Raw genomic sequence first — 19,617 nt, 5'->3', positions numbered from 1 at the left:
ATATTACCATGTAGGTGTGTGGCTGTCACTGACCTCAGCGGTGTGTGTGTATATAATATATTACCATGTAGGTGTGTGGCTGTCACTGACCTCAGCGGTGTGTGTGTATATAATATATTACCATGTAGGTGTGCGGCTGTCACTGACCTCAGCGGTGTGTATATATAATATATTACCATGTAGGTGTGCGGCTGTCACTGACCTCAGCAGTGTGTATATATAATATATTACCATATAGGTGTGCAGCTGTCACTGACCTCAGCAGTGTGTGTGTGTATATATATAATATATTACCATGTAGGTGTGCGGCTGTCACTGACCTCAGCGGTGTGTATATATAATATATTACCATGTAGGTGTGCGGCTGTCACTGACCTCAGCAGTGTGTATATATAATATATTACCATATAGGTGTGCAGCTGTCACTGACCTCAGCAGTGTGTGTGTGTATATATAATATATTACCATATAGGTGTGCAGCTGTCACTGACCTCAGCGGTGTGTGTATATATAATATATTACCATGTAGGTGTGCGGCTGTCACTGACCTCAGCGGTGTGTGTATATAATATATTACCATGTAGGTGTGCGGCTGTCACTGACCTCAGCGGTGTGTGTGTATATATAATAACCATGTAGGTGTGCGGCTGTCACTGACCTCAGCGGTGTGTGTGTATATATAATATATTACCATGTAGGTGTGCGGCTGTCACTGACCTCAGCGGTGTGTATATATAATATATTACCATGTAGGTGTGCGGCTGTTACTGACCTCAGCGGTGTGTGTGTGTATCTAATATATTACCATGTAGGTGTGCGGCTGTCACTGACCTCAGCGGTGTGTGTGTATATAATATATTACCATGTACGTGTGCGGCTGTCACTGACCTCAGCGGTGTGTGTATATAATATATTACCATGTACGTGTGCGGCTGTCACTGACCTCAGCAGTGTGTGTGTGTATATATAATATATTACCATGTAGGTGTGCGGCTGTCACTGACCTCAGCGGTGTGTGTATATAATATATTACCATGTACGTGTGCGGCTGTCACTGACCTCAGCAGTGTGTGTGTGTATATATAATATATTACCATGTAGGTGTGCAGCTGTCACTGACCTCAGCAGTGTGTGTGTATATATATAATATATTACCATGTAGGTGTGCGGCTGTCACTAACCTCAGCGGTGTGTGTGTGTGTATATAATATATTACCATGTACGTGTGCGGCTGTCACTGACCTCAGCGGTGTGTATATATAATATTACCATGTATGTGTGCGGCTGTCACTGACCTCAGCGGTGTGTATATATAATATATTACCATGTACGTCTGCGGCTGTCACTGACCTCAGCGGTGTGTATATATAATATATTACCATGTAGGTGTGCGGCTGTCACTAACCTCAGCGGTGTGTGTGTATATAATATATTACCATGTACGTGTGCGGCTGTCACTGACCTCAGCGGTGTGTGTATATATAATATATTACCATGTAGGTGTGCGGCTGTCACTAACCTCAGCGGTGTGTGTGTGTATATAATATATTACCATGTACGTGTGCGGCTGTCACTGACCTCAGCGGTGAGTATATATAATATATTACCATGTACGTGTGCGGCTGTCACTGACCTCAGCGGTGTGTATATATAATATATTACCATGTAGGTGTGCGGCTGTCACTGACCTCAGCGGTGTGTGTATATAATATATTACCATGTACGTGTGCGGCTGTCACTGACCTCAGCGGTGTGTATATATAATATATTACCATGTACGTGTGCGGCTGTCACTGACCTCAGCGGTGTGTATATATAATATATTACCATGTAGGTGTGCGGCTGTCACTAACCTCAGCGGTGTGTGTGTATATAATATATTACCATGTACGTGTGCGGCTGTCACTGACCTCAGCGGTGTGTGTGTATATAATATATTACCATGTACGTGTGCGGCTGTCACTAACCTCAGCGGTGTGTGTGTATATAATATATTACCATGTACGTGTGCGGCTGTCACTGACCTCAGCGGTGTGTATATAATATATTACCATGTAGGTGTGCGGCTGTCACTAACCTCAGCGGTGTGTGTGTATATAATATATTACCATGTACGTGTGCGGCTGTCACTGACCTCAGCAGTGTGTGTGTGTATATATAATATATTACCATGTAGGTGTGCAGCTGTCACTAACCTCAGCGGTGTGTGTGTGTGTGTGTATATAATATATTACCATGTAGGTGTGCAGCTGTCACTAACCTCAGCGGTGTGTGTGTATATAATATATTACCATGTAGGTGTGCGGCTGTCACTGACCTCAGCGGTGTGTGTGTATATAATATATTACCATGTAGGTGTGCGGCTGTCACTGATCTCAGCGGTGTGTGTGTATATAATATATTACCATGTACGTGTGCGGCTGTCACTGACCTCGGCTGTGTGTATATATAATATATTACCATGTACGTGTGCGGCTGTCACTGACCTCAGCGGTGTGTATATATAATATATTACCATGTAGGTGTGCGGCTGTCACTAACCTCAGCGGTGTGTGTGTATATAATATATTACCATGTACGTGTGCGGCTGTCACTGACCTCAGCGGTGTGTATATATAATATATTACCATGTACGTGTGCGGCTGTCACTGACCTCAGCGGTGTGTATATATAATATATTACCATGTACGTGTGCGGCTGTCACTGACCTCAGCGGTGTGTATATATAATATATTACCATGTAGGTGTGCGGCTGTCACTGACCTCAGCGGTGTGTGTGTATATAATATATTACCATGTACGTGTGCGGCTGTCACTGACCTCAGCGGTGTGTATATATAATATATTACCATGTACGTGTGCGGCTGTCACTGACCTCAGCGGTGTGTATATAATATATTACCATGTAGGTGTGCGGCTGTCACTAACCTCAGCGGTGTGTGTGTATATAATATATTACCATGTAGGTGTGTGGCTGTCACTGACCTCAGCGGTGTGTGTGTATATAATATATTACCATGTAGGTGTGTGGCTGTCACTGACCTCAGCGGTGTGTGTGTATATAATATATTACCATGTAGGTGTGCGGCTGTCACTGACCTCAGCGGTGTGTTTATATAATATATTACCATGTAGGTGTGCGGCTGTCACTGACCTCAGCGGTGTGTATATATAATATATTACCATGTAGGTGTGCGGCTGTCACTGACCTCAGCAGTGTGTATATATAATATATTACCATATAGGTGTGCAGCTGTCACTGACCTCAGCAGTGTGTGTGTGTATATATAATATATTACCATGTAGGTGTGCGGCTGTCACTGACCTCAGCGGTGTGTATATATAATATATTACCATGTAGGTGTGCGGCTGTCACTGACCTCAGCAGTGTGTATATATAATATATTACCATATAGGTGTGCAGCTGTCACTGACCTCAGCAGTGTGTGTGTGTATATATAATATATTACCATATAGGTGTGCAGCTGTCACTGACCTCAGCGGTGTGTGTATATATAATATATTACCATGTAGGTGTGCGGCTGTCACTGACCTCAGCGGTGTGTGTATATAATATATTACCATGTAGGTGTGCGGCTGTCACTGACCTCAGCGGTGTGTGTGTATATATAATAACCATGTAGGTGTGCGGCTGTCACTGACCTCAGCGGTGTGTGTGTATATATAATATATTACCATGTAGGTGTGCGGCTGTCACTGACCTCAGCGGTGTGTATATATAATATATTACCATGTAGGTGTGCGGCTGTCACTGACCTCAGCGGTGTGTGTGTATCTAATATATTACCATGTAGGTGTACGGCTGTCACTGACCTCAGCGGTGTGTGTGTATATAATATATTACCATGTACGTGTGCGGCTGTCACTGACCTCAGCGGTGTGTATATATAATATATTACCATGTACGTGTGCGGCTGTCACTGACCTCAGCGGTGTGTATATATAATATATTACCATGTAGGTGTGCGGCTGTCACTAACCTCAGCGGTGTGTGTGTATATAATATATTACCATGTAGGTGTGCGGCTGTCACTGACCTCAGCGGTGTGTGTGTATATATAATATATTACCATGTAGGTGTGTGGCTGTCACTGACCTCAGCGGTGTGTGTATATAATATATTACCATGTAGGTGTGCGGCTGTCACTGACCTCAGCGGTGTGTGTATATAATATATTACCATGTAGGTGTGCGGCTGTCACTGACCTCAGCGGTGTGTATATATAATATATTACCATGTAGGTGTGCGGCTGTCACTGACCTCAGCGGTGTGTATATATAATATATTACCATGTAGGTGTGCAGCTGTCACTGACCTCAGCGGTGTGTATATAATATATTACCATGTACGTGTGCGGCTGTCACTGACCTCAGCGGTGTATATATAATATATTACCATGTAGGTGTTCGGCTGTCACTGACCTCAGCGGTGTGTGTATATATAATATATTACCATGTAGGTGTGCGGCTGTCACTAACCTCAGCGGTGTGTGTATATATAATATATTACCATGTACGTGTGCGGCTGTCACTGACCTCAGCGGTGTGTGTATATAATATATTACCATGTAGGTGTTCGGCTGTCACTGACCTCAGCGGTGTGTGTATATATAATATATTACCATGTAGGTGTGCGGCTGTCACTGACCTCAGCGGTGTGTATATAATATATTACCATGTACGTGTGCGGCTGTCACTGACCTCAGCGGTGTATATATAATATATTACCATGTAGGTGTGCGGCTGTCACTGACCTCAGCGGTGTGTGTATATAATATATTACCATGTAGGTGTTCGGCTGTCACTGACCTCAGCGGTGTGTGTATATATAATATATTACCATGTAGGTGTGCGGCTGTCACTGACCTCAGCGGTGTGTATATAATATATTACCATGTACGTGTGCGGCTGTCACTGACCTCAGCGGTGTATATATAATATATTACCATGTAGGTGTGCGGCTGTCACTGACCTCAGCGGTGTGTGTATATAATATATTACCATGTAGGTGTGCGGGTGTCACTGACCTCAGCGGTGTGTATATATAATATATTACCATGTAGGTGTGCGGCTGTCACTGACCTCAGCGGTGTGTGTATATAATATATTACCATGTAGGTGTGCGGCTGTCACTGACCTCAGCGGTGTGTATATATAATATATTACCATGTAGGTGTGCGGCTGTCACTGACCTCAGCGGTGTGTGTATATATAATATATTACCATGTAGGTGTGCGGCTGTCACTGACCTCAGCGGTGTGTATATAATATATTACCATGTAGGTGTGCGGCTGTCACTGACCTCAGCGGTGTGTGTGTGTATATATAACATATTACCATGTAGGTGTGTGGCTGTCACTGACCTCAGCGGTGTGTGTATATAATATATTACCATGTAGGTGTGCGGCTGTCACTGACCTCAGCGGTGTGTATATATAATATATTACCATGTAGGTGTGCGGCTGTCACTGACCTCAGCAGTGTGTGTGTGTGTATATATAATATATTACCATGTAGGTGTGCAGCTGTCACTGACCTCAGCAGTGTGTGTGTGTGTGTGTGTGTGTGTGTGTGTGTGTGTGTATATATAATATATTACCATGTAGGTGTGCGGCTGTCACTAACCTCAGCGGTGTGTGTATATAATATATTACCATGTAGGTGTGCGGCTGTCGCTGACCTCAGCGGTGTGTGTATATAATATATTACCATGTAGGTGTTCGGCTGTCACTGACCTCAGCGGTGTGTGTATATATAATATATTACCATGTAGGTGTGCGGCTGTCACTGACCTCAGCGGTGTGTATATAATATATTACCATGTACGTGTGCGGCTGTCACTGACCTCAGCGGTGTATATATAATATATTACCATGTAGGTGTGCGGCTGTCACTGACCTCAGCGGTGTGTGTATATAATATATTACCATGTAGGTGTGCGGGTGTCACTGACCTCAGCGGTGTGTATATATAATATATTACCATGTAGGTGTGCGGCTGTCACTGACCTCAGCGGTGTGTGTATATAATATATTACCATGTACGTGTGCGGCTGTCACTGACCTCAGCGGTGTGTATATATAATATATTACCATGTAGGTGTGCGGCTGTCACTGACCTCAGCGGTGTGTGTATATATAATATATTACCATGTAGGTGTGCGGCTGTCACTGACCTCAGCGGTGTGTGTATATATAATATATTACCATGTACGTGTGCGTCTGTCACTGACCTCAGCGGTGTGTATATATAATATATTACCATGTACGTGTGCGGCTGTCACTGACCTCAGCGGTGTGTATATATAATATATTACCATGTAGGTGTGCGGCTGTCACTAACCTCAGCGGTGTGTGTGTATATAATATATTACCATGTACGTGTGCGGCTGTCACTGACCTCAGCGGTGTGTATATATAATATATTACCATGTAGGTGTGCGGCTGTCACTAACCTCAGCGGTGTGTGTGTATATAATATATTACCATGTACGTGTGCGGCTGTCACTGACCTCAGCGGTGTGTATATATAATATATTACCATGTACGTGTGCGGCTGTCACTGACCTCAGCGGTGTGTATATATAATATATTACCATGTAGGTGTGTGGCTGTCACTGACCTCAGCGGTGTGTGTGTATATATAATATATTACCATGTAGGTGTGCGGCTGTCACTGACCTCAGCGGTGTGTGTATATATAATATATTACCATGTAGGTGTGTGGCTGTCACTGACCTCAGCGGTGTGTGTATATAATATATTACCATGTAGGTGTGCGGCTGTCACTGACCTCAGCGGTGTGTGTATATATAATATATTACCATGTAGGTGTGCGGCTGTCACTGACCTCAGCGGTGTGTGTATATATAATATATTACCATGTAGGTGTGCGGCTGTCACTGACCTCAGCGGTGTGTATATATAATATATTACCATGTAGGTGTGCGGCTGTCACTGACCTCAGCGGTGTGTGTGTATATAATATATTACCATGTAGGTGTGTGGCTGTCACTGACCTCAGCGGTGTGTGTATATATAATATATTACCATGTAGGTGTGTGGCTGTCACTGACCTCAGCGGTGTGTGTATATAATATATTACCATGTAGGTGTGCGGCTGTCACTGACCTCAGCGGTGTGTGTATATATAATATATTACCATGTAGGTGTGCGGCTGTCACTGACCTCAGCGGTGTGTGTGTATATAATATATTACCATGTAGGTGTGCGGCTGTCACTGACCTCAGCGGTGTGTGTATATATAATATATTACCATGTAGGTGTGCGGCTGTCACTGACCTCAGCGGTGTGTGTATATATAATATATTACCATGTAGGTGTGCGGCTGTCACTGACCTCAGCGGTGTGTGTGTATATAATATATTACCATGTAGGTGTGCGGCTGTCACTGACCTCAGCGGTGTGTGTATATATAATATATTACCATGTAGGTGTGTGGCTGTCACTGACCTCAGCGGTGTGTGTATATAATATATTACCATGTAGGTGTGCGGCTGTCACTGACCTCAGCGGTGTGTGTATATATAATATATTACCATGTAGGTGTGCGGCTGTCACTGACCTCAGCGGTGTGTGTATATATATAATATATTACCATGTAGGTGTGCGGCTGTCACTGACCTCAGCGGTGTGTATATATAATATATTACCATGTAGGTGTGAGGCTGTCACTGACCTCAGCGGTGTGTGTATATATAATATATTACCATGTAGGTGTGCGGCTGTCACTGACCTCAGCGGTGTGTATATATAATATATTACCATGTAGGTGTGAGGCTGTCACTGACCTCAGCGGTGTGTGTATATATAATATATTACCATGTAGGTGTGCGGCTGTCACTGACCTCAGCGGTGTGTATATAATATATTACCATGTAGGTGTGCGGCTGTCACTGACCTCAGCGGTGTGTGTATATAATATATTACCATGTAGGTGTGCGGCTGTCACTGACCTCAGCGGTGTGTATATATAATATATTACCATGTAGGTGTGTGGCTGTCACTGACCTCAGCGGTGTGTGTATATAATATATTACCATGTAGGTGTGCGGCTGTCACTGACCTCAGCGGTGTGTGTATATAATATATTACCATGTAGGTGTGCGGCTGTCACTGACCTCAGCGGTGTGTGTATATATAATATATTACCATGTAGGTGTGCGGCTGTCACTGACCTCAGCGGTGTGTGTATATATAATATATTGCCATGTAGGTGTGCGGCTGTCACTGACCTCAGCGGTGTGTATATATAATACTAGAAGGTGGCCCGATTCTACGCATCGGGTATTCTAGAATTTACGTATTGTGTAGTTCATGTATGATTTTTGTTATATATATATATATAGATGTTGTTGTGTGTAGTTACCAAGTGTTTGTGTAGGGCGCTGTACATGTTCTGAGTGTCGCGGGGGGTGAGAGCGGTGTTGTATGTGTGTTGCGTGTGTTGCGTTGTTTGTGGAGCGCTGTGTGTCTGTAGCGTTGTGTGTGTGTGTGTGTGTTGTGCGGTTTGTGTGGGTGTGGTGTGTTTTGGGGGGAGGTATGTTTTGAGCAATGTGTGTGTTGTGCAGTATGTGCGTATATTTGTGTGTGCAGCGTTGTCTGTGTGGGTGTCTGTGTAGGGCGTTGTTTGTGATTCCTAGTGTGTGTGTGTTGTGCAGTGCGCGTGTGTGTGTGTGTTGGGGGGAGGTGTGCACCTCCCATCGTGCTCCACCCGCCATGCTGCGCACTTGCAAACGTGCTCCATCCGCCATGCTGCGCACTCCTAAACGTGCTCCATCCGCCATGCTGCGCACTCCCAAACGTGGTCCATCCGCCATGCTGCGCACTTCTAAACGTGCTCCATCCGCCATGCTGCGCACTCCCAAACGTGCTCCATCCGCCATACTGCGCACTCCCGATCGTGCACCATCCGGCATGCTGCGCACTCCCAAACGTGCTCCATCCGCCATGCTGCGCACTCCCAAACGTGCTCCATCCGCCATGCTGCGCATTCTCAAACGTGCTCCATCCGCCATGCTGCGCACTCCCAAACGTGCTCCAGTGCGCAGTATGGCGGATGGAGCACGTTTGGGAGTGCGCAGCATGGCGGATGGAGCACGTTTGGGAGTGCGCAGCATGGCGGATGGACCACGTTTGGGAGTGCGCAGCATGGCGGATGGACCACGATGGGGAGTGCGCAGCATGGGGGATGCAGCACGATGGGGAGTGCGCAGTATGGCGGATGGAGCACGTTTGCTCAGCCTCTCTCCTTCCAGCCTCCCTCAGCATCAGCCTCCCCTCCTCAGCCTTCCTGAGGATCAGCCTCTCTCGTCCCAGCCTCCTTCCTCCCAGCCTTCCCATCCCAGCCTCCTTCAGCATCAGCATTCCCCTCTTCCCCATGATCAGCCTCTCTGCTCCCAGCCTCCTCCAGCACGGCCTGGTCCTCTGCCGACACTCACACACCCGATCGCATCCACTCACACACACACCCGATCGCATCCACTCACACACACACCCGATCGCATCCACTCACACACACACCCGATCGCATCCACTCACACACACACCCGATCGCATCCACTCACACACACACCCGATCGCATCCACTCACACACACACCCGATCGCATCCACTCACACACACACCCGATCGCATCAACTCACACACACACCCGATCGCATCCACTCACACACACCCGATCGCATACACTCACACACACCCGATCGCATCCACTCACACACACACCCGATCGCATCAACTCACACACACACCCGATCGCATCAACTCACACACACACCCGATCGCATCCACTCACACACACACCCGATCGCATCCACTCACACACACACCCAATCGCATCCACTCACACACACACCCGATCGCATCCACTCACACACACACCCGATCGCATCAACTCACACACACACCCGATCGCATCAACTCACACACACACCCGATCGCATCCACTCACACACACCCGATCGCATCCACTCACACACACCCGATCGCATCCACTCACACACACACCCGATCGCATCCACTCACACACACCCGATCGCATCCACTCACACACACAGACACTGACGATATCGCACTTACGCGCTCATACTCACAACATCCGGGGATATCACATGCTTCTGGCCATGTGATCCTCCGTCAGGTCCTGGAAGATCACAACAGCACATTTTCGCCGCCGAGAAGCAAGCGATATCCCAGGATGTTGTGAGTATGTGGATGCGATGTGAGGTGTGTGTGAGGTGTGTGTAAGAGTGAGTGTGATCTGATGTGTGTGTATGTTTGTGTGTGTGCGTGTGGATCTTCTGGCGCAGCAGGACCTTGATGGGCTTGATACCAACGTATCCACACCACTCCCACCACTGCCGTGCGAGCGGGGGCCGGGGGGGGGAGGAGGGGGGGAGGGAGTACAGTACTCACCTCCGTGACAGCGCTTGTAACCATGCGAGCATGGTTAGCAACGTATCCACACCAGTCCTGTGCGAGCGGGGGCGGGGGCGGGGGGGGAGGGGGGGGGGTGGGCAGGGAGTACCGTACTCACCTCCGTGACAGCCGTGTCAGTTCGAGAAATGCGCGGGAGGGAGGGGGTGGGGCCAGAGCTAACGTGCATTGCGTGAGGGGGGCGGGGCGTGGCGTGGCCGAATTGCCAATGCCTGCAGGGTGCCGGGGCGAGAGGCCAATCTGTGGGGGGGGCGGAGCCTGGGCGAGCGGCTGGCCAATCCGTGTGGGGGCGCAGCCTGGGCGAGCGGCCAATCCGTGTGGGGGGGCGGGGCCATGGCGAGCCCAGCGGCCAATCAGCTTTGTGTCACCGTAAGGACACAATTTTGGAGCATGACAGACAGACAGACAGACAGACAGACAGACAGACAGACAGACAGACAGACAGACAGACAGACAGACAGACAGACAGACAGACAGACAGACAGAATAAGGCAATTATATATATAGATATTACCATGTAGGTGTGCGGCTGTCACTAACCTCAGCGGTGTGTGTGTATATAATATATTACCATGTACGTGTGCGGCTGTCACTGACCTCAGCGGTGTGTATATATAATATATTACCATGTAGGTGTGCGGCTGTCACTGACCTCAGCGGTGTGTGTGTATATAATATATTACCATGTACGTGTGCGGCTGTCACTGACCTCAGCGGTGTGTATATATAATATATTACCATGTACGTGTGCGGCTGTCACTGACCTCAGCGGTGTGTATATATAATATATTACCATGTAGGTGTGCGGCTGTCACTAACCTCAGCGGTGTGTGTGTATATAATATATTACCATGTACGTGTGCGGCTGTCACTGACCTCAGCGGTGTGTATATATAATATATTACCATGTAGGTGTGCGGCTGTCACTGACCTCAGCGGTGTGTGTTTATATATAATATATTACCATGTAGGCGTGCGGCTGTCACTAACCTCAGCGGTGTGTGTGTGTATATAATATATTACCATGTACGTGTGCGGCTGTCACTGACCTCAGCGGTGTGTATATATAATATATTACCATGTACGTGTGCGGCTGTCACTGACCTCAGCGGTGTGTATATATAATATATTACCATGTAGGTGTGCGGCTGTCACTGACCTCAGCGGTGTGTGTATATAATATTTTACCATGTAGGTGTGCGGCTGTCACTGACCTCAGCGGTGTGTATATATAATATATTACCATGTAGGTGTGCGGCTGTCACTGACCTCAGCAGTGTGTGTGTGTGTGTATATAATATATTACCATGTAGGTGTGCGGCTGTCACTGACCTCAGCGGTGTGTGTGTGTGTGTATATAATATATTACCATGTACGTGTGCGGCTGTCACTGACCTCAGCGGTGTGTATATATAATATATTACCATGTACGTGTGCGGCTGTCACTGACCTCAGCGGTGTGCATATATAATATATTACCATGTACGTGTGCGGCTGTCACTGACCTCAGCGGTGTGTATATATAATATATTACCATGTAGGTGTGCGGCTGTCACTAACCTCAGCGGTGTGTGTGTATATAATATATTACCATGTACGTGTGCGGCTGTCACTGACCTCAGCGGTGTGTATATATAATATATTACCATGTACGTGTGCGGCTGTCACTGACCTCAGCGGTGTGTATATATAATATATTACCATGTAGGTGTGCGGCTGTCACTGACCTCAGCGGTGTGTGTGTATATAATATATTACCATGTACGTGTGCGGCTGTCACTGACCTCAGCGGTGTGTATATATAATATATTACCATGTACGTGTGCGGCTGTCACTGACCTCAGCGGTGTGTATATATAATATATTACCATGTAGGTGTGCGGCTGTCACTTACCTCAGCGGTGTGTGTGTATATAATATATTACCATGTACGTGTGCGGCTGTCACTGACCTCAGCGGTGTGTATATATAATATATTACCATGTAGGTGTGCGGCTGTCACTGACCTCAGTGGTGTGTGTTTATATATAATATATTACCATGTAGGCGTGCGGCTGTCACTAACCTCAGCGGTGTGTGTGTGTATATAATATATTACCATGTACGTGTGCGGCTGTCACTGACCTCAGCGGTGTGTATATATAATATATTACCATGTACGTGTGCGGCTGTCACTGACCTCAGCGGTGTGTATATATAATATATTACCATGTAGGTGTGCGGCTGTCACTGACCTCAGCGGTGTGTGTGTATATAATATATTACCATGTACGTGTTCGGCTGTCACTGACCTCAGCGGTGTGTATATATAATATATTACCATGTACGTGTGCGGCTGTCACTGACCTCAGCGGTGTGTATATATAATATATTACCATGTAGGTGTGCGGCTGTCACTAACCTCAGCGGTGTGTGTGTATATAATATATTACCATGTACGTGTGCGGCTGTCACTGACCTCAGCGGTGTGTATATATAATATATTACCATGTACGTGTGCGGCTGTCACTGACCTCAGCGGTGTGTATATATAATATATTACCATGTAGGTGTGCGGCTGTCACTAACCTCAGCGGTGTGTATATATAATATATTACCATGTAGGTGTGCGGCTGTCACTAACCTCAGCGGTGTGTGTGTATATAATATATTACCATGTACGTGTGCGGCTGTCACTGACCTCAGCGGTGTGTATATATAATATATTACCATGTAGGTGTGCGGCTGTCACTGACCTCAGCGGTGTGTGTGTGTATATAATATATTACCATGTACGTGTGCGGCTGTCACTGACCTCAGCGGTGTGTATATATAATATATTACCATGTAGGTGTGCGGCTGTCACTAACCTCAGCGGTGTGTGTGTATATAATAATATATTACCATGTACGTGTGCGGCTGTCACTGACCTCAGCGGTGTGTGTGTATATAATATATTACCATGTACGTGTGCGGCTGTCACTGACCTCAGCGGTGTGTATATATAATATATTACCATGTAGGTGTGCGGCTGTCACTGACCTCAGCGGTGTGTGTGTATATAATATATTACCATGTACGTGTGCGGCTGTCACTGACCTCAGCGGTGTGTATATATAATATATTACCATGTAGGTGTGCGGCTGTCACTAACCTCAGCGGTGTGTGTGTATATAATATATTACCATGTACGTGTGCGGCTGTCACTGACCTCAGCGGTGTGTATATATAATATATTACCATGTACGTGTGCGGCTGTCACTGACCTCAGCGGTGTGTATATATAATATATTACCATGTACGTGTGCGGCTGTCACTGACCTCAGCGGTGTGTATATAATATATTACCATGTAGGTGTGCGGCTGTCACTAACCTCAGCGGTGTGTGTGTATATAATATATTACCATGTACGTGTGCGGCTGTCACTGACCTCAGCGGTGTGTATATAATATATTACCATGTAGGTGTGCGGCTGTCACTAACCTCAGCGGTGTGTGTGTATATAATATATTACCATGTACGTGTGCGGCTGTCACTGACCTCAGCGGTGTGTATATATAATATATTACCATGTAGGTGTACGGCTGTCACTGACCTCAGCAGTGTGTGTGTGTGTGTATATCTGTTCTTAGGCTATGTTCACACTAGGCGTTTTTGCTGCGGTTTTTAGCATGTTTTTTGCCTTGGTTTTATGCAAATCTATGCTATTAAAACGCTGTCTTCACAGTCCCAGCAAAGCCTATGAGATTCCAGAAATCTCATGCCCATGCACAAAACACTTCCGTTTTCTCACCCTCCTTAGTTTTTGCTTTGTTTTTAAAAGAATGAGCATGTCACTTGTTTTCATTGTTTTTGCTGTGGTTGTACACCCTAGTGATGGGCAGACTTGCAGATATAACCGGTAACCAGAATCCAACGGTGGTGGAAAGGATGGGGGGATTAGAGCAGGGACGTTACTTACCGAGGCTGTGGCCCTGCTGTAACTCCTGGCCTCTCATCTCATTCTACTTCTGAGGCGGCTCATTATCCTCCTACATATCCACTGCTTTCCCCACCCACCAGCATCTGTGCTTGGTTGCAGTCAGACGACGCCACCATGTTGAGTAACAGCGTGTCCTTCGGCTTCCAATCACAGACCCTGTCTGTAGAGCTATCACCCAGAAAAAATAAATGAATAAAAAAAAAAAAATTGGCAAAGGGTCTCCCTTATTATAATACCCAGGATAGATAAAGCCTATGGCTGCAGGCCCCAGCCGTACGCTTTTCTTGGTTGTGTATCGAAATAAGAAAACAGACATGCGTTCCCACCTACCCCCCATTTTGATACCTGGCCAAGATAAAGCCCGACCGCTAGGGGTCGGTATTCTCAAGCTGGGCAGACCCATGCGTTTTGGACCCTCCCAGCCTAAAAATAGCAGCCTGCAGCCGTCCAGGATTATCACACCCATTAAATGGGATAATTCCAGAACTTTACCCAACTCTTCCCAATTTTCCTGGTGCTGTGGCAGTTGGGGTAGTTAAGTGTTAAAACCAGCTCACAGTTGCCACTAAGCCCTAGATTAGTGATGGGAGGAGTCTATCAGACCCCCCATTACTAATCTGTAAGTGAAATGAGATAAACACAAACACCGAAGAAATCCTTTATTTAAAATAAAACAAAAAAGCACCCTCTTTCACCCCTTTATCGCCGAAAACACCCCCTTCATGTCCGACGTAGTCCACACAAGGTCCCACGACAATCCCAGCTCTGCTACATCTTATGTTACAGTGCACAAAAATGGAACGTGACCACCCGCTGTAGACTTCAGGCAGATAGAGTCGTGATTAGCGATGACAGCACTCACGTTAGTTGCGGACACAGCTGGAGGTTCCCATGGCCCCTCCACCTGTGACTGCAGGTAGCGACCTCAGGTGAGGTCACTGAGTTAATTGAGGTTGGGTTACCTGCAGTCACAGGTGGAGGGCCATGGGAACCTAAAGCTGTGTCCGCAACTAACCTGAGTGACGTCACAGCTCACTTTCTTCCTGAAGTTCACAGCGGGCGGTCATGTACCACGATCGCGTGCTGTGACATCAGATGTCACCGCTATGATTGTCATGGGAACTCGTAAATTACGTCGGACCTACAGGGGTGTCTTGGGGGTTAATAAAGTATTGAAAGAGTGCTTTTTGTTTTATTTCAAATAAAGGATTTCTTCTTTTTTTTTTCCCCACTAACAGATTAGTAATGGGAGTCTCATAGATGCCTTACATCACTAATGTAGGGCTTAGTGGCAGCCATGAGCTGTGAACACCCCCTTATTACCATGATTGCCCTGGTGCAGTGGCAGTCGGGTAAAGTTCTAGGATTGTCGCATCTAATGGAATGACAATTCTGGGTGTCTGAAGGCTGCTATTTTTAGGCTGGGGAGCCCAATAAGCATGAATCTCCCCAGCTTTAGAATACCAGCCTCCATCTGTTGGGCTTTATCTTGGCTAGGTATCAAAATTGGGGGGACACCAGGCTGTTTTTTAATTTCATTTAGATATTTTTGTAAAAGTTGCATGTGGTTCCTCTTATTTTGATACACAGCCAAGATGAGCGCATGGCTGGAGGCTGCAGCCTGTAGACATAGGCTTTAGCTGTGCTGGGTATCATAATATGGGGGGAACCCTACTAGCAGTTTCTCTCCCCCCCCCCCCCCCCAATAGACTCGCATAGTGTCTGAGATTACAAGCAGTTAGACATGCTGCCACTCACGGTGAGGGTATGTCTAACTGCAACCGATCACAGACTCCAGTGAATATGCATGAGGCTACTGAGCGGCCGCCCGAGCAGTTCACAGCCGCGCCAGAGACTGGTAATTATAGTGCACTTGTTTTGTGTTTTTTTTTTTTTTTTTTTTTTCTTCTTCTTTTTCTTTATTACACGAGTGCCGGATCCAGATCAATCCTAGCCCAGGCACGGCACTCAAGTACTTTTGAACCTGTGAAGGTCTGGACTTTGTCCGGCCATCACTACCCGTAAGTGCATAAAACGCAGTAAAAAAAAAGTCATACAAATAGCACCAAAAGCTGGGCCCGAAACCATACCAAAAACGTAGAAAACCACTAACGCAGCAAAACGCCCTCTGTGAACATAGGGTCATTCTGTGTCAAGTGGACCAGTTTTAAAAATCGTCCCCACTCGACGTTCTCCGATTTTGCTGAAAATTTATAAGGATGTACATGTATGTTTGAAAAGAGGTTCTGTAAATTTTTAGGGCCAGATCTCAAATATATTGGGCACTGTTGACCTTTCACTGGAGGCCCCCCCCCCCAAGGCTGCGGCTTCAGCTAAGAGGATTTTGCAAACTTTGGCACATAGCCATTAGAGTTCTATACTGGCTATGATGCTGAAATTTGGCATACTAGCTCAACTTTTGCTGCTAAACGCGATAAAATTATTACCGGCTATGACAAAACAATATTTCGGCCGCAATTTTGTGTCAAAGTAGCTTGTAAAACGCCTCGCATAAAATTTATGCCAAACTTTGCCCATATATAACTCAAGACCAAAAACCAATAGGAACCGGTGCTTTGCCCTGTACAACAAACATCTTCATGACTTTGCATTGCTGCAATATCACGGTCAAAGCATATGTATTTGTGGAAATATTCACACCCGCATATGATGACAAACTTAAAATAACTGAATTTTTACCTATTTTTAGGTCAAATTTCCCAAAAAGGGTACCCCTAAAATATATTAATTCTGTTATCATTTGAAAGAGCACATTTTTCTCTACAAGGATCATTGGGTTTTTTTTTTTTTTTGGAGTCTCTCCATTTAAGAAAAGAAAAATGCCACTGAACATGGTGTTATTTATTAATACGCAATGAATGTTAACTGCACTATTCAAACCCTTGCGTTGGTCCATGGTGGTTATACCACAACCAATTCCCTAAGAATTGGTATTATAATCCTATTAAGAATTGTAATAATGCTGTCTTTCGAGAATTGGCAGCCCCATCGCCTAGGAGCCATGGCCGATAGCCGTGCAAGGCCAGCCGCGGGCGGTCTCTTTATCGCAGGTTCCGAAGCCTGAGGGTGGGTGTCTTTGCCTAGGATCCCAAGCCTAATATTGGGTATCTTTTGTTGGTTCCCAAGCCATAATGTTCAGTCTAAGTAAGTGGTCTGGAATTGTTGCTGAATTTGCAATGAAAGATGAAGGGTCATTTGACACCCTTGTTGCAGTCCACACTTTCTTAACAGTAATTGTGCAGTATCTCAAGACTCTCATCAATGGCATTCATCATATCCACTACTTCAGTGATGGATCTGCAGCCCAGTACAAAAATTTTCTCAACTTGTGCCACCACAATGTTGATTTCAATATCAGCGCTGAATGGAATTTTTTTGCTACCAGTCATGGAAAGTCGCCCTGTGATGGGATTGGAGGGACAGCAAAGAGGTTGGCAGCTCGTGCCAGTCTTCAACGTCCAACTGAAAACCAAATACTGACCCCGGTGGATTTATTCACCTTTTGCAACGAGCAACTGCATGGAATCAAGTTTTGTTTTTTTTTTTTTTTGTTTTTTTGTTTTTTTGTTCCAAAAGAAAAAATTGACGAAATACGGGTAGTTCAAGAGGAAAGGTTCAAAGATGGACATACAATTGCTGGAACAAGAGAAAATCACCAGTTTGTGCCAATTGATGACAAAAAGATTCATCTTTCATTGCAAATTCAGCAACAATTCCAGACCACTTACTTAGACTGAACATTATGGCTTGGGAACCAACAAAAGATACCCAATATTAGGCTTGGGATCCTAGGCAAAGACACCCACCCTCAGGCTTCGGAACCTGCGATAAAGAGACCGCCCGCGGCTGGCCTTGCACGGCTATCGGCCATGGCTCCTAGGCGATGGGGCTGCCAATTCTCGAAAGACAGCATTATTACAATTCTTAATAGGATTATAATACCAATTCTTAGGGAATTGGTTGTGGTATAACCACCATGGACCAACGCAAGGGTTTGAGTAGTGCAGTTAGCATTCATTGCGTATTAATAAATAACACCATGTTCAGTGGCATTTTCCTTTTTCTTAAATGGAGAGACTCCAAAAAAAACCCCAATGATCCTTGTAGAGAAAAATGTGCTCTTTCAAATGATAACAGAATTAATATATTTTAGGGGTACCCTTTTTGGGAAATTTGACCTAATAGGTAAAATTCGGTTATTTTAAGTTTGTCATCATATGTGGGTGTGAATATTTCCACAAATACATATGCTTTGACCGTGATATTGCAGCAATGCAAAGTCATGAAGATGTTTGTTTGTTCAGGGTAAAGCACCAGTTCCTATTGGTTTTTGGTCTTGAGTTATATATGGGCAAAGTTTGGCATAAATTTTATGCGAGGCGTTTTGCAAGCTACTTTGACACAAAATTGTGGCCGAAATATTGTTTTGTCATAGCTGGTAATAATTTTATCGCGTTTAGCAGCAAAAGTTGAGCTAGTATGCCAAATTTCAGCATCATAGCCAGTATAGAACTCTAATGGCTATGTGCCAAAGTTTGCAAAATCCTCTTAGCTGAAGCCGCAGGCTTGGGGGGGGGGGCCTCCAGTGAAAGGTCAACAGTGCCCAATATATTTGAGATCTGGCCCTAAAAATTTACAGAACCTCTTTTCAAACATACATGTACATCCTTATAAATTTTCAGCAAAATCGGAGAACGTCGAGTGGGGACCACTGGTCCACTTGACACGGAATGACCCCATAGCCTAATAGTCTGTGGGAGTTATAAACAGTCATTGGAGCAGTGGTCGCACATGCTTAGGAACTCTTCATTGAGACAGAGGCTTTTGGGTGCCCTGTCTGCTAGATGAGTATCTGTCTGTCACCCCCTTCATATGAGGACTGGATTGTGATGATGATCCTGTTGTGATTTTTTTCTATGCCGGATCCGCCCTTAGAATCCCTACAAATTAGAGCATAACAGATATAAATTAATAATCTCTGACCTTATTATTTTTTATCCTTTCCAGTTACTGTGGCAGACTTTGCCAACTCCGATCCAGCCGTAGTGAAGTCTGGACGCATAAAAAAGGCGGTGGCAAATGCTGTTCAGAAAGAAGGTAAGTTCTGACGGTGACGATAAGGCATGATTTTCGGTGAGGCTTCTGTGCTGCGCTTT

At 45.6% G+C, this 19,617-nt stretch overlaps 1 protein-coding gene across 1 annotated transcript in view; it reads left to right on the top strand.

The window, feature by feature from the left end:
• TMEM183A (transmembrane protein 183A) overlaps positions 1-19,617 on the top strand; it is a 34,169-nt gene that overhangs the window by 3,828 nt on the left and 10,724 nt on the right. The window contains exon 2 of the mRNA XM_075335562.1: positions 19,469-19,558. Coding sequence (XP_075191677.1) covers positions 19,469-19,558 — 90 coding nt within the window. The remainder of the gene's footprint in view (positions 1-19,468; positions 19,559-19,617) is intronic.

Source organism: Anomaloglossus baeobatrachus, chromosome 2, assembly GCF_048569485.1.
Source record: "Anomaloglossus baeobatrachus isolate aAnoBae1 chromosome 2, aAnoBae1.hap1, whole genome shotgun sequence".
NCBI classification, from domain to species: domain Eukaryota; kingdom Metazoa; phylum Chordata; class Amphibia; order Anura; family Aromobatidae; genus Anomaloglossus; species Anomaloglossus baeobatrachus.
The sequence above is the reverse complement of the archived record's forward strand: the minus strand, read 5'-3'. Positions and strand labels throughout refer to the sequence as shown.